The 19,173-nt window shown below is 39.6% G+C and overlaps 2 protein-coding genes across 5 annotated transcripts in view; one reads left to right on the forward strand and one right to left on the reverse strand.

The window, feature by feature from the left end:
• ctnna2 (catenin (cadherin-associated protein), alpha 2) overlaps positions 1-19,173 on the forward strand; it is a 306,540-nt gene that overhangs the window by 179,473 nt on the left and 107,894 nt on the right. The window lies entirely within an intron of this gene.
• lrrtm1 (leucine rich repeat transmembrane neuronal 1) lies at positions 1,850-5,402 on the reverse strand. Its single transcript, XM_078269365.1, has one exon. The coding sequence runs from the start codon at positions 5,031-5,033 to the stop codon at positions 3,456-3,458; it is 1,578 nt and encodes a 525-aa protein (XP_078125491.1). The 5' UTR covers positions 5,034-5,402; the 3' UTR covers positions 1,850-3,455.

Genomic DNA, 19,173 nt, shown 5'->3' on the forward strand with positions numbered 1-19,173 from the left:
AATACATTTGTTGTTACTATGATCATTTTGGTTACCACTCATCTGTATTGATTTACTGAGTATCATAAATCAAGGCACTTATAATGAATGCTGTCTGAGAGCACATATCTCCACTCAGGGAATTATCACCCCAGGCTTAGGTCAAGCAGAGATTTGATCTGTTGTCAGTTAGATGAATTGATGTTTTTCCCTACATTTACTGTGTTTTATGGGCACACGAAGAGAGAGAGAGGGAGAAAGAAAGAAAGAAGGTAAAGGTGAATAGGGATAGAGATAACTCTAAAGTAATTTAACGTCACCCCACAAGACTGAAAGCCTTTAAAATATTCAGAGCAATTCTCCATCACCTTTTGCCCTGGTTGCTTATTCAAGAAAGGAGTGAAATGAAATCAATAGCGGTGCCAGTGCTGGCCTCTATGCCAGGCATCATCCAATATTTATACAAATGAAGCTTCACAACCTCAAATTTATCCAGCAGTTGTTTAAGGGGCTGTAAAGGACTCAAAAGGGGTGAAGATTTTAGACAGGGTGTGAAGATGAGAGAATGAAATAAATCTGTCTTCATCATTATGTCCTGCCGTACATACTGCCGTCATGCGTGCATTCACACGATATGGCACGTTATGATTAACAGCTATGTTCAGTCTTAAAGTGGGACGCCCTTGGTACCATGAATAAGAAATGGATAAATCCCACATGTCAACTTTAAGCCATTATCACCCCCCAAAATGTCTTCCCTAAAATGAACCACAAAGTTTAGTGCTTTTGTTACTTGGCACTACATGCAGACTATTAATTCAGATGTTCCCCAGGGATAATCAACCTGTTAATAGCCAAAATAAATGTGTATATTACTCACACTGCACCTTTATTTTTCATCCTATATGGGCAAATTCCTGAGACATTGCTTACTGATACAGGGTCGCTTTACTGTCACAGATAGCTGAGTTCAGTTTCAGATTAAAACTCATCATTCAACGGCATTTGGCATGGCTGTGTGTGAAGACAAACGCCTTGAAAACAGTTGTGAGAAGAAACTAATATGCTATTATACAGACACGTAACAGTTTTAAAAACTGATTGAGGAATTCCAGGAAGTTTTTGATAACATTTTGAAGGAACCTTTTTAACTTATTGTTTGAAATTGGAGTTACCCCATGTATTTATATTATATAACGTAAAATGCATGTTTACCGTTCATGAGAATGCGTTGACTCAAGTGCAACACACTGAAATCCCAGCATATCTTCATGATCATGATTTGGATGTAGTGGGATTTTACCTGAGAAAAATCTTATGAGCTGTTGGAGGAAAAGAAGGTAATTTGATATGTATATCCCATGGCTCACTTTGTCAATCCCTTCAGGATCCTCCTCAATCTTGTGATTACAGGAATTAATGCAAATATAATAAATTATTTTTTGAGAGCTTGCAATTTTATCCAATCCCGGCAATATTTCACCCAAATTGCCCATTTTGACACTCACTGCAATTTTCAGCCGAAAATATTTAATTTCAGAACCACTTATTATGAATCTTGGTCAAATAAAATAAATGGGGAAAAAAATCAGACACACTGTTGCCTGAGGGACATATGCACTTTTTCTCAGGCAGGACATACTCCCAGGCTTTCCACCAATTTAAACCTCACCAAACCATCTCTAATCCTATACGAACCAATTCTTACCTGTGTTTCTGACCTCTTGTTGCATATTGTTCAAAGAACACCAGGACACCAACTGCACTTACAATGTTGTTGATAAGTTTGAAGATAACTTTTTACTCTTATTGGAACTAGTTATGTAATGATTGTCAGTGAGTTCTTAAAACATTTTTATTCCTGCTGACTTACAAGTTGTAAACATTATCTTAATTTATCGCAAAATAACACAAAAACGAGGCAAATAGATTTTTTTTCAGAAAAGCTGCTGCAAATTCAGTATTGATGTTGCCCCCGCTGTGGAGGTTTGCAGTGTATGGTGCACAATAGGTAAAATGCAGCCACAGTATGAGAATATGCACACTAGAGAGCAGTCTGTTCCCTCTTTCTGCAGTCGTTGTGATCCTCCATCTCACTCTCACTTCCCCCCTTCTCACATAACATAATGTTCATGTCAAAGGACCCAGGAAACACAACATCTGTCAGTGCACTAATTTACACAATGAACACCAGAGGAAGAAGGATATATATACACCTCAAAATGGCCTTGTATTCAACAAACATTTTACATCACATGGAAACACAGTGAAGAATATTGTATGTGCAAATCTTCATTTAAGCTGCTGAATAATTTCTTCAATAATTCTGATACAATTTGGAATTGTATTTTGATTTAAGTATGCATGATTTTGATGATTGTTGCCTTTAGTGTGCTTGATTCAGTGAAAGGAGGCATCGAGCCAAAGAGTGAGAGGCAATGACAGGCATAGCTTTAGATCTTTGACACTCTGCTTTCTTTACTTGGATGGTGCACAAATAGTGATGTAATATTATGGAATTATGCTATCCGATTGAATGTGATGGATCATTTGAATCTATTCTCAGATAGGCAATGGACAGGGGGGAAACTACACTGATAGTGAGCCAACACAGTGAATGCTAAAACAACAAATATGAGTTAAAACAGAGAAGAGATCTAAAATTCAGACCATGGATTTTACATTGGAGATGAGATGCATCTACTGTATCCCTTTGGCCCTTTTTTTTCGTATTTCATTTTTTTGGTTCGACACACTGCAAAGACATGGCTATCCAGTCTACAGGCGCAAAGACTGCGTCTATTGTCATCCATCCTTTCTGACAGGCTTCTCACGTACAAATGAATTTACTGTGAATAGCATTTCATTTATTTAAACATTTTTTGTAGTTTACAAAAGAAATAGATTATCTTGTATCATTTTTTTTCCACACTTGCACTTCTTCTTTTACCATATTTTACACAGACTTTTATTTTTACATTTGTAATCCAACTTAAACATATTTTTTTTTTATATTTTAAATGCTTGTCAAATATTGTGTTTACCATAATACAAATGGTTTTTTTCTTCTTTTTTTCTTCTTTTGTGTGTCCCCAGTTTATTTTCAAACAATAATTAAATGTCCTGAAGTAAAAACACACATTAAAGCTCAAATATCCACCCATGAGAGAAAAGCCTCAGTGCCCACAATGTATTCCTCTGTGTTTCTGTAGAACATCAACAGGTCCAAGAGTTAGGTGCCACTTATGACCTGTGGCCTAAAATCAGCAGTAGATAGTAGTAGCAGTAAATCCACCGCAAAATAGTCGCATAAAGCACACTCTTTTCACATCACAGTGAGAAGCTGTGTAAAAACTGTCCAAAAAGATCCCATTATTCCTTCTGTCCTGCAATATTCCCCTCCCCAATGTATCCAAAAAAGTGATGTTACTGTATATCCAGATAATCACAGATAAAGACTTACTCACAAAGCAGGGTCACACCTCACATTCCCGAGAAGGTTGCTGTTGGCAAGTGCAAGAGCCATATTCATTGATGATTACCAGAGCTCCCTCAATGTGGTTAGGTTTATAGTCAACATAGTACTCCGGTGTAGAAATTGCAGCCATCTGCTGCATGCTTTGCTTTTGCTTCTGTTTACGGCGCTGACTGCTGAAGCACTGCCTCAGTTGTCTTATTCCAGCTGGAAAACACTTCCATGCCACATACAGCATGAGCACGATGATGAGAAAGGAAAAGATGAGTGCCATGGTGCCAGTCACCACCTTGTGGATCTGCATGGTGCTCTCCAGGTCATCGTGGCCCACTGTGACAGTGAAAGAACTGGTAACCACCTCGCTTCCCTCACCCTCATAAGGGTTAGGAGTAAATGGGCCCTGGAAAACAGAACCACCCTGGGCCAGATCCCTTGTAGAGACGTACAGGCCTGCTGTAGTTACCTCCATTTGGGGATCCTCACATAGGTGAAAAGCATAGACAGCATCCAACACATCCTCTCCCTGTGCGGTGTCGGGGCTTGAACACAGCAGGGAATTATCACGCTGGCCTTGGAAGGCACTCAGCCAAGAGGCCAAGGCACACACATTGCGACTGCACTCCCAGTCATTCCCTGCCAGGGTAATGCTGTCCAAAGATGACCACGAATCCAGGATGCGCTGTTCCACAGAGGTCAACCGATTGGAGTCTAGCATGAGCACCTTGAGGTTGGGTGCGCTCTCAAAAACATGTGGCTCCATGTACTCGATTTCATTGGCTGACAGGTCAATCTTCTCTAAAAAATGCCATGTCCAGTCCAGTGTATTGACAACAACAGTGGCACGATTGTTGTGCATGTACAGGGTGTGTAAAGAGATGAGGCGAGGGAAGTGGGCTAGGTTGACTTTAACCAGCTCATTGTGCTCAAGATGCAACTCAGTCAACTTGAAGAGGCCAGCGAAGGAGTTTCGTGCCAGGCTCTGCAGTTGGTTGTATCCCAAGTCTAGAAACTGCATGCTCCGGCAGTCTTGAAAAATCCGCACTGGCACAAATTTGAGAGCATTGTAGCGCAAATGCAAATTGGTGAGCTTTCTAAGGCTGTGGAACAGGTCAGGCTCCAGTGCCTGCAGCCTGTTGTATGAGAGGTCCAGGATACGCAGGTTTGGGAGGGGCCTAAAGGTACCATTTGGCAGACTCTCAATGCGGTTGCTGCTGAGGTCTAACTCCTTGACCCGTCTTAGCCTGTCAAATGCACCCTCCTCTACAATGTCAATGTTGTTGTGATCTAGGTAGAGCCAGGTGAGCTGTGACAGACCAACCAGTTGGCCTTCACGCAGCTCGGTCAAGTTGTTCTCTCTCATGGACAGGCCCATAGCGCTGCTCAGATTGCGGGGAATGTCTGTGAGGTTGAGCCCCTCGCAGTACAGCAGCTTGCTGTCGCAGCGGCACAGCCTTGGACAAACCCCCTCAACCAAGGGAACCGTTCTTAGAAATATTCCCAATAAACACAGTATCAACCCAGGGGGCTTCTTCAGTGGCCACTTTAAGTACAGTCCAATTAGAAGGAAATCCATTAGCATAAATATCCAGGGATGTCTCTGAGAAAATGTCCATTGAACCACTCTGGATATTGTTTTAGCACCTATCACATCATATTTATCACATCATATTTAATCAATAAAAAAATTTGTTCTGTTCCGTTTTTGTATTCGAGCTGCAGACAGTGATTATATTTTGTTTACTTTGTCCGGGAATCCTGGTTGGAAATGCAAAAGGATTACGGGCAAGTCTCTTTACTTATGTTAGATATCAAGCAGTGGGTAGAGAGTAGAGGGGATAGAAAAAAATAAAATTGTCCTCATTGATCTTATTTTAAAAGATTCCTACTCACCCCTATTCAAAAGCTGACAATCTCCATTCAGCGTCTCGCTTTGTGCCCCAACACTAATTATGTGCGAACTAAAAAAGACCCCACTGTGGTACAAATCCCCCCCCCCCCTCCCTTCTCTCTTTTCAGTGGACACCAGATCCTTGGCAGGCTTACAATGTCTTAGTTCTCCTCAAGTGAAAGAGCCAGAAAGAGAAGGATTCCAAGTAGCTTTCAGCTAGATGGTAGGAAGTGCAAGTTCCCCTGTCTGCATGCATGAGCTCTGTCTCTTTTGCTCCTCCGCAGTCCTCTGCTGCAATGATCAGAGGGACGAAGAGACAACCAGAGAAAGAAAAAAAAGGAAAAATCTTTTTAAATATCTGTCTTGCTCTTTTCTCCTCCCGTTCTTAAGTTTTAGCAGATCTGTCAACACATATTATCGTCCGTCTCTGGAAGCAATCACTGACTTGTAAGGTTTAAATCCATTCAAGCGGGTAATCATGCTTTCAGTGACGGATGCAGAAAAAATAAACAGGATTAAAGAGGTGAACCCTGTTCACTGTTGTCTTGTGTAACAGTATTCCTTGTCATCTCAGTGGCTCATCTCGGTTAAGAAGCCGCTTCCATCCCCCGTGGCTTGCAGTTTTCCTTCACTCCCTTGCTCTCCGGGTGTTTTCTCAGCCAGCTGGAAGAGGCTGCTGAAGGCTGGTGCTGGTAGGCAGGCAGGGGCGGTAAATGTGGGAAGCAAAGGAGCGCGCAATCCCTTGCAGCAGAGCGGTACACTGACAGCGCATGCAGAAGCACCTTCTGTTCACTGAGTGTCGTAAGCCACTCACACTTCAGAGTGCTCGCTCTCTTTCCCTCACTCTCTTCCTCTCTTTCCCTTGATCGCTCACTCACTTTTTTATGCTGCTCCCCTCCTCTTCTTCTCGCTCCCCTCTTCCCTCGTTGCTTTTCTCTTGCTGTGTTTTTCTCTGTGCCTGAGACATTTACATATTCAGAATGGGCTGGGCTTAAACCAGGAGCTTTAATGAAGCCCCCCTTCTCTCTCTCTCTCTCTCTCTCTCTCTCTCTCTCTCTCTCTCTCTCTCTCGCTCTCTGTGTCGCTCTCTCTCTCTTCCTCTCTCGCTCTCTCTCTCTCTTCCTCTCTCGCTCTCTGTGTCGCTCTCTCTCTCTTCCTCTCTCGCTCTCCTTCTCTCTCTTTCTCTCTCTCTCTCTCTCTCTCTCTCTCTCTCTCTCTCTCTCTCTCTCTTCCTCTCGCCCTATCCCCCTCTCTCTCTCTCTCTCGCTCTCTCTCTCTCTCTCTTCATCTCGCCCTATCCCCCTCTCTCTCTCTCTTCCTCTCGTCCTATTCCACTCTCTCTCGCTTCCTCTCTCACTCTCCGTCTCTCTCTCTCTCTTCCTCTCTCCCCATCCCCCCCCCCCCTTTCACTGACTGTTATGAATTGGGCCATATAATGTCTGCCTCCTTTGACGTTGCTGTGAGAAAGCAGTTTTCTGATTTTAGAGTTGCACAATAACATTCATCCAATTAACAAAAGGGTGTCCTTGTATTAGTTACATCCATAAAACAGACATCCATTTGCATGTATATTACCAATCAGATGAGTCCACATATAGAAGAACAAAAAAAGAAGAAATAGTATAATTACGTTTAATATTACATATTCTCCCTCAAGATCAACAAATATCCACAATATATCCACAATATTTCCACAAAACACACAAAGTAATTCATTTCAGTATTGATATAATTTCAATGGGGTCACGATTTTAGGTCTTACGATTTCAAATATGACTTTGTGTAATGAACCAATATCTGTCTATTGATATCCATTGGTTAGCCTTGCCAACTATAAAACACAGTGAGCCAAGACTGGAAAATGACATTCTTCATTTGATCAAACTGTTCTGCAGCCAGGCATTCTATGTCATTGTCAATTATGGCTAGGCTATCCATTCTGAATACAGATGTAATTGCTTGCCACATAATATTAGCATTAAGCTATAACATAAACATTCTTCTCTGAAGGTCCGTTCTCCCCTTGTTTTGCATTTATCTAGAATCACTCTTAGCATTGTCATCTTCTCTTCCATTAATTTTCAGAGACAATGAACTGTGACAGCGCCTTACATTCCTCATATCAGCCAAGTTTCTTACCATCTGATCTTTTTTTCCTCACTGCGGTCATTGTATTTTACCAACAGAGTGACTGTGATTGTCGACTTAGGTGTAAGATTTGGTGTAGATTTTTGTTGTTGACTGTATTTTAATCACTGAATACATGTGCAGATATCGTATTGGATTACATAAGCAAGTAATGCCGATCGGTTCATGCCAATGTATCGCCAAATGCTGTTGTATGCACCACATCAGAAACGTTTCCATGAGTGTTAGGCATCTAAAAAAAAAATGCTACTAGATGTAATGGGGTCCAAAGGTATTTTGTTTGTTTGACAAACAAATATCTCTCAATATTCAACTCATCAGTACTCAATAATCATATCTTATCAATGTATATGTTTTCTTTTCCTAAACAGGTTCCTTTTATTCTTTGTTAACTTCTTTATCTGGCATCAATTGTGCAAGTTTATACAGAAAGCAAATCTGTTCCCTGGCATAATGGATTGTCTTGCTGCATCTAGTGGAACATAGGTAAGCCTGAAAATGAGGTAGGAATTTGGCTCTCTGTTTAATTACAATAATTATACTAAGGAACCACAATTAACTAACAGCCCTGTACTTTGTTCTGGCCCTGTGTGGCACTCGACAGCTTAACCTTAAATACTATAACTGCCACTAGGGACTTAACAATATGCGCAAGAAACTTCTTAACATTTATGTTACAGTATTACATTTTTTTTTTTTTTTTTTTCAAATTTTCTTTTCTTTAGTTTTTAGCCCCACTTTTCCTTGGTTGATGTTCATTTTGAGAATTCATTTGGTGTTCACGGACACGTCAACACTCTAACATTTATGCAAGCTTCATTGGATGGACATAAACATTTTTAATTCAGTAAGTGGCTTTTACCTGAAACTATAGTGTCTTCAGATCTGATCCAGATGTTTTATTCCACCATGATCATTGAAGTACTTAGTGAAGGTATGCAAGCGAAACAAAGATATATTGAGCACCAAAGGAAACAAACGGAAAATTGTCCTTTACATGATCTGGACATCTTGAAGATGGAATCATCTCTGCTTCACTTTTGCTATATTCCCTCTTAGCTGTAATGGATGACTACACCATCAGCTAATGACTTGGTGCGCTATAATGACAGCGAACAGGAGATGAGAGTATCCAGACCATCACTTTTAAGACTTTAAGAGCTTTGGCTCTCTGCTTTGGAGTTAAGGTCAGCACAAGTGTGAGTGAAAGTGTGTGTCTGTGTATGTGTGGATGAAACACACATGCCTACCAACACACTCACATGAACATAGTCATATAAACAGATACATCCATATTACAGATTAATGGCAGATAAGAATATGGATTTTCTTTTATGAATAACCTTTGAATAACCTTGCTTTTTTTCTGTTAGCATTAATCATCTGCCTTCAGTTAGGAGTTGATGTTTATATATAACTCGTCATTTTTCATATCAAACAATAAACAAAGATGTCAACAAAATCATCCAGGATCTTTGTCACCTTCAGCAAGTAGCTGTAGCTTTGTTTCTGAAAAGAATGGAAGGACTGATTTTATTATTGCTGTAAAAGTAAAGCAGCAGCAAAATGATATGGTGATCGCTGTGCAGCAAGCAGTTGGCACCTAATAATGATTTTGAGCTTTCACCATAACGTTTTGCATCATTTCCTGACTAATCACGACTCGACCCTCTGAAACCCAAGCCATTTTTGAGCATTTTTTGCTCCTGTCACATTATTACTCACTGTGAGCTCATGTTTCACTCTATCTGCAAGTCTGGCATCTCAAATTAACAAGCACTTTTAACACTTTTAATGACAAAGTTATCATGACATAAAACATAAAAAAGGAAAAACATGTTTGATTTATTTAGTAATTTATTTTTAAAATATAGAAAAACAATTAAATCAGATAATTCAACATTTGCCTAAGGGTACACTTGTATATACAATACAGGAAAAAAAGAATTTTGGCTGTACATCATTCACACAAAGAATATGTTACATTTGTACAAACTTTAAACCAGTGGTGGAATGTAACTAAGTACATTTACTGAAGTACTGTACTTAAGTCCAAGGGCCCTATTTTAACGATCTAAGAGCACTGCGTAGAAGCGCATGGCGCAGGTGCGTTTAGGGCGTGTCCAAATCCACTTTTGCTAGTTAGACGGCGGAAAAAAGGGTCCGTGCACCGTGCGCATGGTTCAAAAGGGTTGTACTTCGTGGCTTAATTAATCATAGGTGTGTTTTGGGCGTAATATGCAATAAACCAATCACAGTGGCATCTCCCATTCCCTTTAAAAGCCAGGCACATTTGCACCTTGGTGCATTTCTATTATGATGCCAGATTTGCTAAGCAGGAAGGAGAGAAGAAACTGATCTGCTCGTACGTGAAGTGAAAGCGCGCGAGCAGATCATATCATACTACTATTTCACATTGTAATTTAAAAAAAAAATCTTTTGCATGTTTGTGTGCTGCTGTGCGTCCCTGTGTGTGTGCCTACGCTCGTGCTGTGCAAAGACACTTGCGTCGGGCTCTACGCTGCGCCGGGTGCAAGATAGGGCCCCAAATGTTTAACTTTAAGTACTTTTTCCTGATGACACTTACAGACTTTTACTTAAGTAACATTGTAAATGCAGAACTTTTACTGTAACAGAGTATTATTACAGTGTAGTATTAGTACTTTTAATGAAGTACAGGATCTGTATACTTCTTTAACCACTGTTTACCACTAGGCTTGCAGTCTCAGTCAAGGATTGGATGAATTTTCATTACACGACCATGCCTCACAGGAAGCAACGCTTTGTATATTTTTGTAGGGGACAGAGAATTTCTAATAAGGGGAGAAGTTCCACTCTCTCAATACTTCTGGCTTCTGAACTGGTTGCAGTTCCACTCTGGTTTCATTAGGGTGCGCTCACGGGCGAGTGCAAAATGAATGGTGGTCTATGGAGCTATACCCCTCAACATCCACTTTTCTCAGGATATCATTTTTTGTCTAGTAATTTGAATGTTGCATTCGAAAGGGGAGGCTAAGAAAATACACACTGCTGGGTGTTAGTTTTTTTTTTAAGTTGTTTTTTTGTTCTAAAAAGCCTTTTAAAATGTCAATGACGTCATAGACAGCAAGCTCTGAGTCACTTCCTTTTTTACTCAAGGCATCGACAACACAGCTGACAGGTTAGGCTCTCCCTGTTAATACACGTGCTAGAAAGAGGTTTGCTAATGTTTTAAAGACCACGCCAAAATATTCACTCTGACATTCTGGTTCCACTTTGGATGCCATCAAGTGGGATCTCCGATCGTAATCAGTCCTTCACTGACCAATCAGCATTCATTAGCAGAATGCTAGCGTGTTATATATCAAGTACTCGTTCATTCAACTTTTGAGCTATAATCCATGTTGAACTTGCAAAAACTACAATCAAATCTGAGATTCCTCAACGACAATCAGGCGAAAGAGACACATTTAGCCGTCTAGCTCCATAGAGTCCCATTCATTTAGCACTGGACCGTGATCACCCCCAGTGGAACTCTGGTGGAACTGCAACCAAATTCGGTACAATGGGGCTGAATAGGGAGTGAACAGGCTCTCCATAGACCGGCTCTGGTAGGGGACAACACGTAGAATTTTATGCATTTTACAGCTTCTTGATCATGCAAATGGTTGAGTTTTTACAATGTTTTGAAGTTGGACATGCTCTATGTGAGTTTTTTATCCTCTTAGTGGTTTTTCGGCCTAACTTTGGAGCTTTTTTACATAATCTCGGTGAATTTTGATGAGATGCATTCAGAGACGGTCGGAATTTTGAGAATCTGACAAACAATTCAGTTTTTTCAGCTTCTTTCTAGAGTAAGTGTTTTTTTCTTTGGCTAAACAAAACCTGCCGGCGGGTTTTGGGGTTATGAGGGTTAAGGGTAATTCATGTTTTACATTCTGACTATTTGTGTCTATTGACAATAAGGAAAGCTTTAAGATTTTAATATGCTTCGTTATGCGGCTAATTATAAAAAAAAACCAGTTGTGCTGCACTGATGGTTATTTTGCCCTTAGGTAGGGATCAATCTTGAAACAAGAACATTTCTATTAAGTAAAGTAAAGTAGTATATTTGAAGAAAAACGTAATCTGCATTGCTAGTGGGCAGTGCAATCCAAGAACATGATCCCTCACTGGTTTCCCATGTGACCAGTTTACCTGTTTTAGGAAAGAGAACATTGTGCAGCACCCCAACATGTCATGCTACGTCTGACTGACTTTCAGAAGATAAGCAGTCATTGGTCTAGAGTTTAGTTTGTGACGATGTTGGTCTGGACTTTGGTAAGAATATGTTGTTGTTGTTATGTGTGTGTAATCAAATATGCAACATTTAAATGGATTTCCAAACTATAAAGCATGATTTCATGTCCTTAACTAATTGTGTGATAATTTTGATTTGATAGTTTTTATGATAAAATGGTTAGAGGTTTAGTGGTGTATTGTCAGCAGAATGTATTTGAGGGATCAAATAAGACTCAAAAGTATCAGCATCTATGATTACAAGCCCATTATTTAAATCATGTATTGAATCAGAGGAGGCTTGACTGTGTGAGCCCAACAAAACAAGGCAGATGATGACTAATTGGCCCGCTGCAGAGATAATGTTGATGGGCAGCTGGGAAAGGATTGTGGTGGGGGTTGATGCAGACACTTACGCCATAGAGTGGCTGTCAGTGGTGTGGTGAGGAAACAGCAAGAGATGATTCTGCATCCGTAATTGAGTGTGACCTCCAGCAGATAGAGGTTTCTCTCAGTTTGAAAGGGTCACACAAGTGCACAGAGAGTTAACATTGAGCTTATTCATTTCAGTTTTAGTGCTTGTTTTCTATATTCTTTGGTACTTTAGCTGACATAATGCTATTATATAATCAGCAACTGAGGATGAACTGAGGAATGGAGGAAATGTACTCAAAGATAAATTCAGATAGCTGTGGGCATTTCTAATTATTACCATCATAGTCTTATCTCAGATATATAGCAACTTCAAAAGTGTGAAGACAGTAACTCAGTAAAGGTTTGTGTTATTGTACACCCTGGGTTTCCGACACAATGTATAAAAAAGATCTCCATCTTCCAATGATATTAAAGGAGTTTATACTAACTGCAACTGTGGTAAACCCAACAGGAAAACATACCATAATAACATTCACTGGAGCATGTGACAGGTGGAACATGGGTGCCACTATGGGTTACAACTCCTTGAAGCACGTTTTATGTGTTTTAAAGTTTGCTTCAGTAAATAGCGTTGACTGCTCAAACTGAACAAATCAATGTAGCGTATCATCATCATGATTTGCCCATGTTCAAGGCTTTAAAGTTAGGTGAGTGTTTGTTTTTTGGAGGATTTATAGAGCAAGATGGATGGCAAGCCTGGCAAAGCTCTGATATTTTGTCCATGGTGATGTGAACATGATAATTTACATATATACTGTATATATCAAGAAAGAAAAAAATAATTAAGAATCTCTCTGAAAAGGCCAACAGGGGTAAAGTAAAGAGAGTGTGTATCATCGTTGGTAGGAAATAAAGTGTGTGTCCAATAAATCTGGGGATAGCTTTTGGAAGCAGCATGATCTTAAATTACCTCTAGTTTTAGGATTTTCTCCCACCACAAAAATGCACTGTGTAAATTGGGCAGTCATGCTAAAACATTTTTCAACTTTCTTTATTGAACACAAGCCGGCCACAACATTATTAAAACTTTAACTAAATGTTTTTGCTGTCTTTTTTGCACTCCTTCATATCTGAGACTGCTTGAGTAGTTTTTGCCTCTTTTCCAGTGCAGCGGTTTAACTTTTAGTTTGAACAGCAAAGCTTTCAGTGTGGGTTGGGTAAAAGATATTGCCAAAAAAATCCCAAAAAGCAATGACGACTGGCCTTGGCATAGAGTCTAACAATCGCAGTGTCCATGTTGCTACAGCATAGCTTTGAGTTGTCCTCTTGTTTCTGTATTTTAAGTGTGTGACATATTGTAAAACACACAGGCATTTCTAGGATATACACTATGTTAGTAGTATTAGTTTTTACTAGAACAAGGGGGAAATAGAAATGTGAAAATATTCAGTCATTACTTCTACATTGTTCTTTGGCTTTCTTTAAACTCACAAATGACTTGATAGCTCTCCTTAACACCCCATAATATTTAGTATAAATCAAGATTCTGTAGGCTAGGCTCTTCTTTATCACCCAGTTTCAGTTATCATTTGTCCACTGAAGCCTTTTTCTCTTGCTCTAAGCATCTTACTTCAAGGTTTGATATATTGCTTGTGCTTTCAGGAACGCTCCCTTCCATACCACAGATGTAAGCTTCTTGGTGCACTTGTGGCTTCCCTGTTGTCTTGAACATGTTGTCCTTCATTTCATTGATGTGGTGTTTTGCCCATAGAACTGCTCCTTACTCCTAGCACTGTTCTGTAAACTGTAGTGTTCAAACATTGTAGGTGGGTGGCTGCATCTGACAATCAGCCCCATTCTAATGATAGGTTAAAGAGTAACTTTGCCTCTTGACACTGTCTCCTCTAAGCTACAGTGGCATTATTTGCTATGTGAAGGACCTGGCTTGTTGCATGTGTTCCTAATAAAGTTTTACTGAGTATATATTTGGAAATGTGCAATAAAAGGTCACAGCTTAACCTAGAGGGAATGGAAGAACAAATGTGCAAGTACAAGTGGTACTAGAAAAAGGCAAAGATTAAACATTTGTAAGCAAGCATGGAGTCCTAATGAAAAGATGAGGACTGCAAAAAATACAGTTAGATAACAGACGGACAGGATCAGTAAATATCTATATAGACCAATGAGTGGGGCCAGTCAAATATTCTACTTGTAAGTGAGACTAACAAAGCACATTGTCAAGTAGACAAAGACATGTAAACAAAATGCCCAAAAGACATACCTACATGTAGTGTACTAGCTATGGATCAGTTATCGTGACACTGCTGAAAGTACTGAGTTTGAGTAAGCAATCTAATTTTATTACTGATTATAATATTGAACAGTAGAAATTAAACTTTCAGTCAAATTTGGTTAATAGGAAATAAAGGTTAAAAGGAAAGATCTAGAGCTTTGACTGCACCACGACAGTCTGATACTACATCAACGTTAATGCTGATGCTGCAACCAATTTGATTTATTTCTCCAACATATCCTCCCTTGTTAACAAGACCCCCGAGATATTTGAACTCCTTCACTTGGGGCAAAAGTTCAATCACTGCAATCCACCGTTCCTAAGGTCACCAAACCATACAATTTCCTCTCCTTCTGACTTTTAGATACAATAGTTGTCTGGAAATGTGTTACCTGTCTACACCATTTTGCCCTACATTAATGCTTTGTTACATTTGTTAGGAATAGTTTAAATAATAATAATTAAGATAGACATTATATTTCATGTGCTTACAGATAGAAATAGTAAGAGAACTAGTAATTATAAAGGTTTGTGTGTTGTTTTGTTTATTGGAAGAGATTCATCAGTGGAAGCGTGTGTGTGTGTGTGTGTATTTGTGTGCCTGTGAAAGAATGAATTAATGTGGGTCTAAATCACTTCCAGCTATGTCCAATGCGAGGTGTTGAGAGGCAGAGAGAGACAGTGATTTTGCCATGTCACTACACACAGCAGTCACACTCTCTGTGTTAGACATGCTTTTATACAGAAACAAGATCAGAATTCTTCACCCGTCACCACGGCTGGTAGCTACCTACCGTTTTTTCACCCATATCTGGCGGGTTTGTGTGCGTTTTTTTTCTTCTATATACAGTATTTAATTGAATTACATGTTTTACCATTGTTTTCTTAGTGTTTCTTTATGGATTTGTGTTCTGGCTTTAATGTTTTTGGCTTCAGAGACTACATCAAACAGTGCCTGTGACTCGGCTCTGTCTGCCAAAAGAACTTTGTTCTGCTGTCAGATGACGCAGAAGTCCCACTGAGAGCCACCAAGCCCATTTTCAAAACCCAGCTCTCTGGAGCAGCATGCCCCCACTTTTGATAGCCCTGACTACCCTGGCCTATTGCCTCATCCAGAGCCAAACAAGCCTCTACATCCTTCATGTGTCCACTGGCCTCTCTCATGTTGGGATGAAGCCGGGCAAAATATAACAAACAGAGGCATCTCTGATGCAAAAGGCTGAAACACTTGTAAATTTGGACTGAAAATTACTTGTGCCGTCATCCCTAGTGTCCCTACTGCAAGGTAAGGTAAGAACCCTGGCCTAGAACTCTGAATAACTCACCATTAGTGAGTAGTGGGATAAAAAACAGACCCACAGAAGCATTTCATAAATAAGCGCCCCTAGCGGTGGCAGGAAATACAACCCACAGGAGCGTTGTAAAACGTTCGCAGTTTGGTTAGGTTTAGGCACAAAACCTACTTGGTTATGTTAGGCTCCAAAACTACTTAGTTTAGTTTAGAAAAAGATTGTGGATTGGGTTAAAATCAGGCATTATTTCACTTACGGATATGCTCTTGACACAGAAAGGGACATAGCTTAATTTGTTCCGTAAAGTAAAAAAAAAAACTTTCCATTTGCTTTTTTTTGAAATAGGACACAAACCCTGGTCTCTTGATCCATCCACCACCCTAGCCTTTCTCCTACTTTGCTTACTTTCTGCTGTGCTCCCTTCATAATTAGTACGGCCACTCCAGGGCGCTGGCACTATAAACATATATATGAGTTATAATTGCTGCTCAAACAAGCTACTTATGTGGGAGTTTTTCAGGGGAGGACAGTCTTAATACAAGAAAGGGCCTTGTGTTTTACATGCACTCATTCAAATCCTACATCTTGAACCTTGAATTGAGTTGAAATGTGTTAGACACAAATAAAAGCTATTTTTGTTAGCAATGTGCATGCAGTAATTATGTACTAGAAACTCATTTTTTTGCTTTCCAAGCTTTTCAAATAAGTTTCTTTTTCAAGGTTTAATTCAGCCAAACACAATCTGACTTATTAATAAATGTTAAAAATTGAATATATTTAATTGTTAATTATCATATTAATGACATAGATATAATTTTCCCCAAAAGTAATGTACTTCAATGCACCTTGCATCAGGATAGAGGCCAACATGTATGATTTTACCATGCCCAATCATAGGCCTTATTGAGATGAATTCACATACTGTACAGGTATCACCATGCAGAAAATGTCCATTACCCAGCAGCAATACTGTTGTATCAAGAGGAGTAATGTCTGAAAAATGATGTTAAGAGAAAAGGTCTGGTGCCAAGAACCTTCCTGCTGCTCATTTAGTGTCACTGCCACAGGTGGTGGCTGGAGCTCTTTTTCTCTTTTTACTGATGTTTCACCTTGATAGTAATAATTAGTTGCATGATGTCCAAAAAACAGGATGACACCTAAATTCATTACATACGCTGCAAGGGTTGACCCAAGTCTTTTGACTTTGGAATGAACCTAATGACACATTAATCATTTCACACTTCAGACTGACCTAAAAACAAACACACAACATTCAGTTTATCACTGCAATTTTATTTGACCAACACTTTTTTTATTATTATTTAAACGGGACAACGCACATTAATCAACATGAGTACAACATGTAAATGTGCTTAGGTCCTTCTATAAATATTATGAGAAACTACTGAATGCCTCCTCCTCCCTTCATACACACAAACATATTTGATAAACATCCTCAGACATTTTGTTTCCAAACCCTGAGGTGTAGGGTATTTTTTTGTACCAGTGAGGTGTTATTCCTCCCAGCTCATCAAACTAACAAAGCTGTGTAAACACAGAACTGTGTGCCCCAAGCGTGATGTATGCCCAACGAGTAGCTACAGTATACTAAAGAGGGAAAATGCAGTCAGCGTCGTTTCAGAGTGAAGAAACACTTGTGTTGAAGGAATATGTCGCCCGGTGTAACAGTGTTTCTCTTTCATGTGTTTTTAATGGGTTTTGGGTAACAGTGGAGTTTGGTCGCACAGAGGCATATGCTATGTCAGGCTCTGGCTACACAGACAATATTTTGTACGATAAATTAATTGTTGTTAGTCTGCTGAGAATTGCTGTTAGTCTCTTGAGGTGAACCAGGGTCACACTGGCAGAAGACTCTATTCGAGTGGAATTCAGTAGGTTAATTTCTACAGCACTTGATAAAATTACACTCACATCAGCTTAATGGTTAAATACTGCAGCTGATACTCAAGTATGTGAGAGTGCTTGGATTTGTGTGGTTGGGGACACGTGTCCCCAACCACACAATTATGCATATGCTTGCATGTTACTTCAGTGTGTTAAGTTACTTGGTATTTCTTGCCAACACAGATAATATACAGACGACACTCTACTCCCATAATATATACAGTAAAGGTGAAATCATTCATATACCTTTGAACGAAATTGAAATAAATGTTATAGTATGTGGAAACCAGAAGAAATGTAAGGCTATGTTACACTCCTGCTAATTGTAGCCTGTGGGCTGTATTTAGTCAAGGTAGCATCTAATATAATTGTCTCACAGATCAATCCGTCATGTCTACACACAGTAACTGTGTAACAAGAACTGTGCAGTAACATAGTAGATGTCAGTGTAGTGCACAAGTATCTGGCACACCTAATTCAGTACAAAAGAGGGATGTCCTTTGTGTTCACAGAGGGAATCCCCACAACAAGCCTTTATAATGACTTAAGGGGGTTGTTAAAGTTGTACTTTATTAATCCTCATGGGGTCCTCAGCTCCCGTCCTTTGAACAGTGCCTAGGTCAAGGGCAATTAAAGGATGTGTGTGATGAAACTAGGCTACGTGTACGAAACCCATGTGAACAAAGGGAGGACATCCTAACTCCAGCCACTGAGCCACTGTCGTTTGAGCTTTTCATTCACAGATCACAGTATTCATGGTCTTACATTGCCAGACCTATCTCCTCAGCGCTGGAGTATGGTCTGCCTTCACTACCTACACTACTATCTATTCTGGAAAACGTTCTGGCTATGTTTGCATTTCTTTAAGCCAATCACAACCATCCTGGGCAGCGCAAATCCCCCGACAGCGGAAATAGCGAGATGGGAGGGAGATACGCACCGGATCTCGAGCTTTTATCCCAGCTATGTACATCCGTTGAGCCAGACTACAGTATTCATGAAAAAACTGTTGGTGTACATCTATCATGCTGGTTGTTTTACTGGCACATTGGAATTGAACTTTGATATTTACATCCCATTGTAATGCCTTCAGGGCATTTCACTGGCTAGTGTGTCATATTTGTTGGCAGCTGGTGTTTGTTTACATATGGAGCAAATTACACCAGTGCTGTTTTGGGGCACAGTTGACTGTAGATTGTTTACTGAAAATATGCAATGTATAAATATACAACCCGGGACAAACTGAATAGAGCAAAATCATTATAAGAATTGCAAGAAACAGGGTCAATGCAGAGGTTTGACAGATGTTTTTTTGAAGTACATGTACAGTAACTGATGTATCAAAATGCATTGTAGACTATTCTTTTCAAGTATAGTCAAAGTTTATCCTTAGCAAGGCATTCAATTGTCAAATTTTCACAAGTTGTTTTGTACGTCAAAGAAATGTATTCAAGTTTAGAGTTGTTAATGTGTACCAGTTTTATCATCAGTAATATTAACTAACTAGTACCCTCTTTAATAAATATAGTGTAAATTATAAAGTTAAATCAACTAAATTTCA

Source organism: Sander vitreus, chromosome 2 (assembly GCF_031162955.1).
Source record: "Sander vitreus isolate 19-12246 chromosome 2, sanVit1, whole genome shotgun sequence".
Lineage (NCBI taxonomy): Eukaryota > Metazoa > Chordata > Actinopteri > Perciformes > Percidae > Sander > Sander vitreus.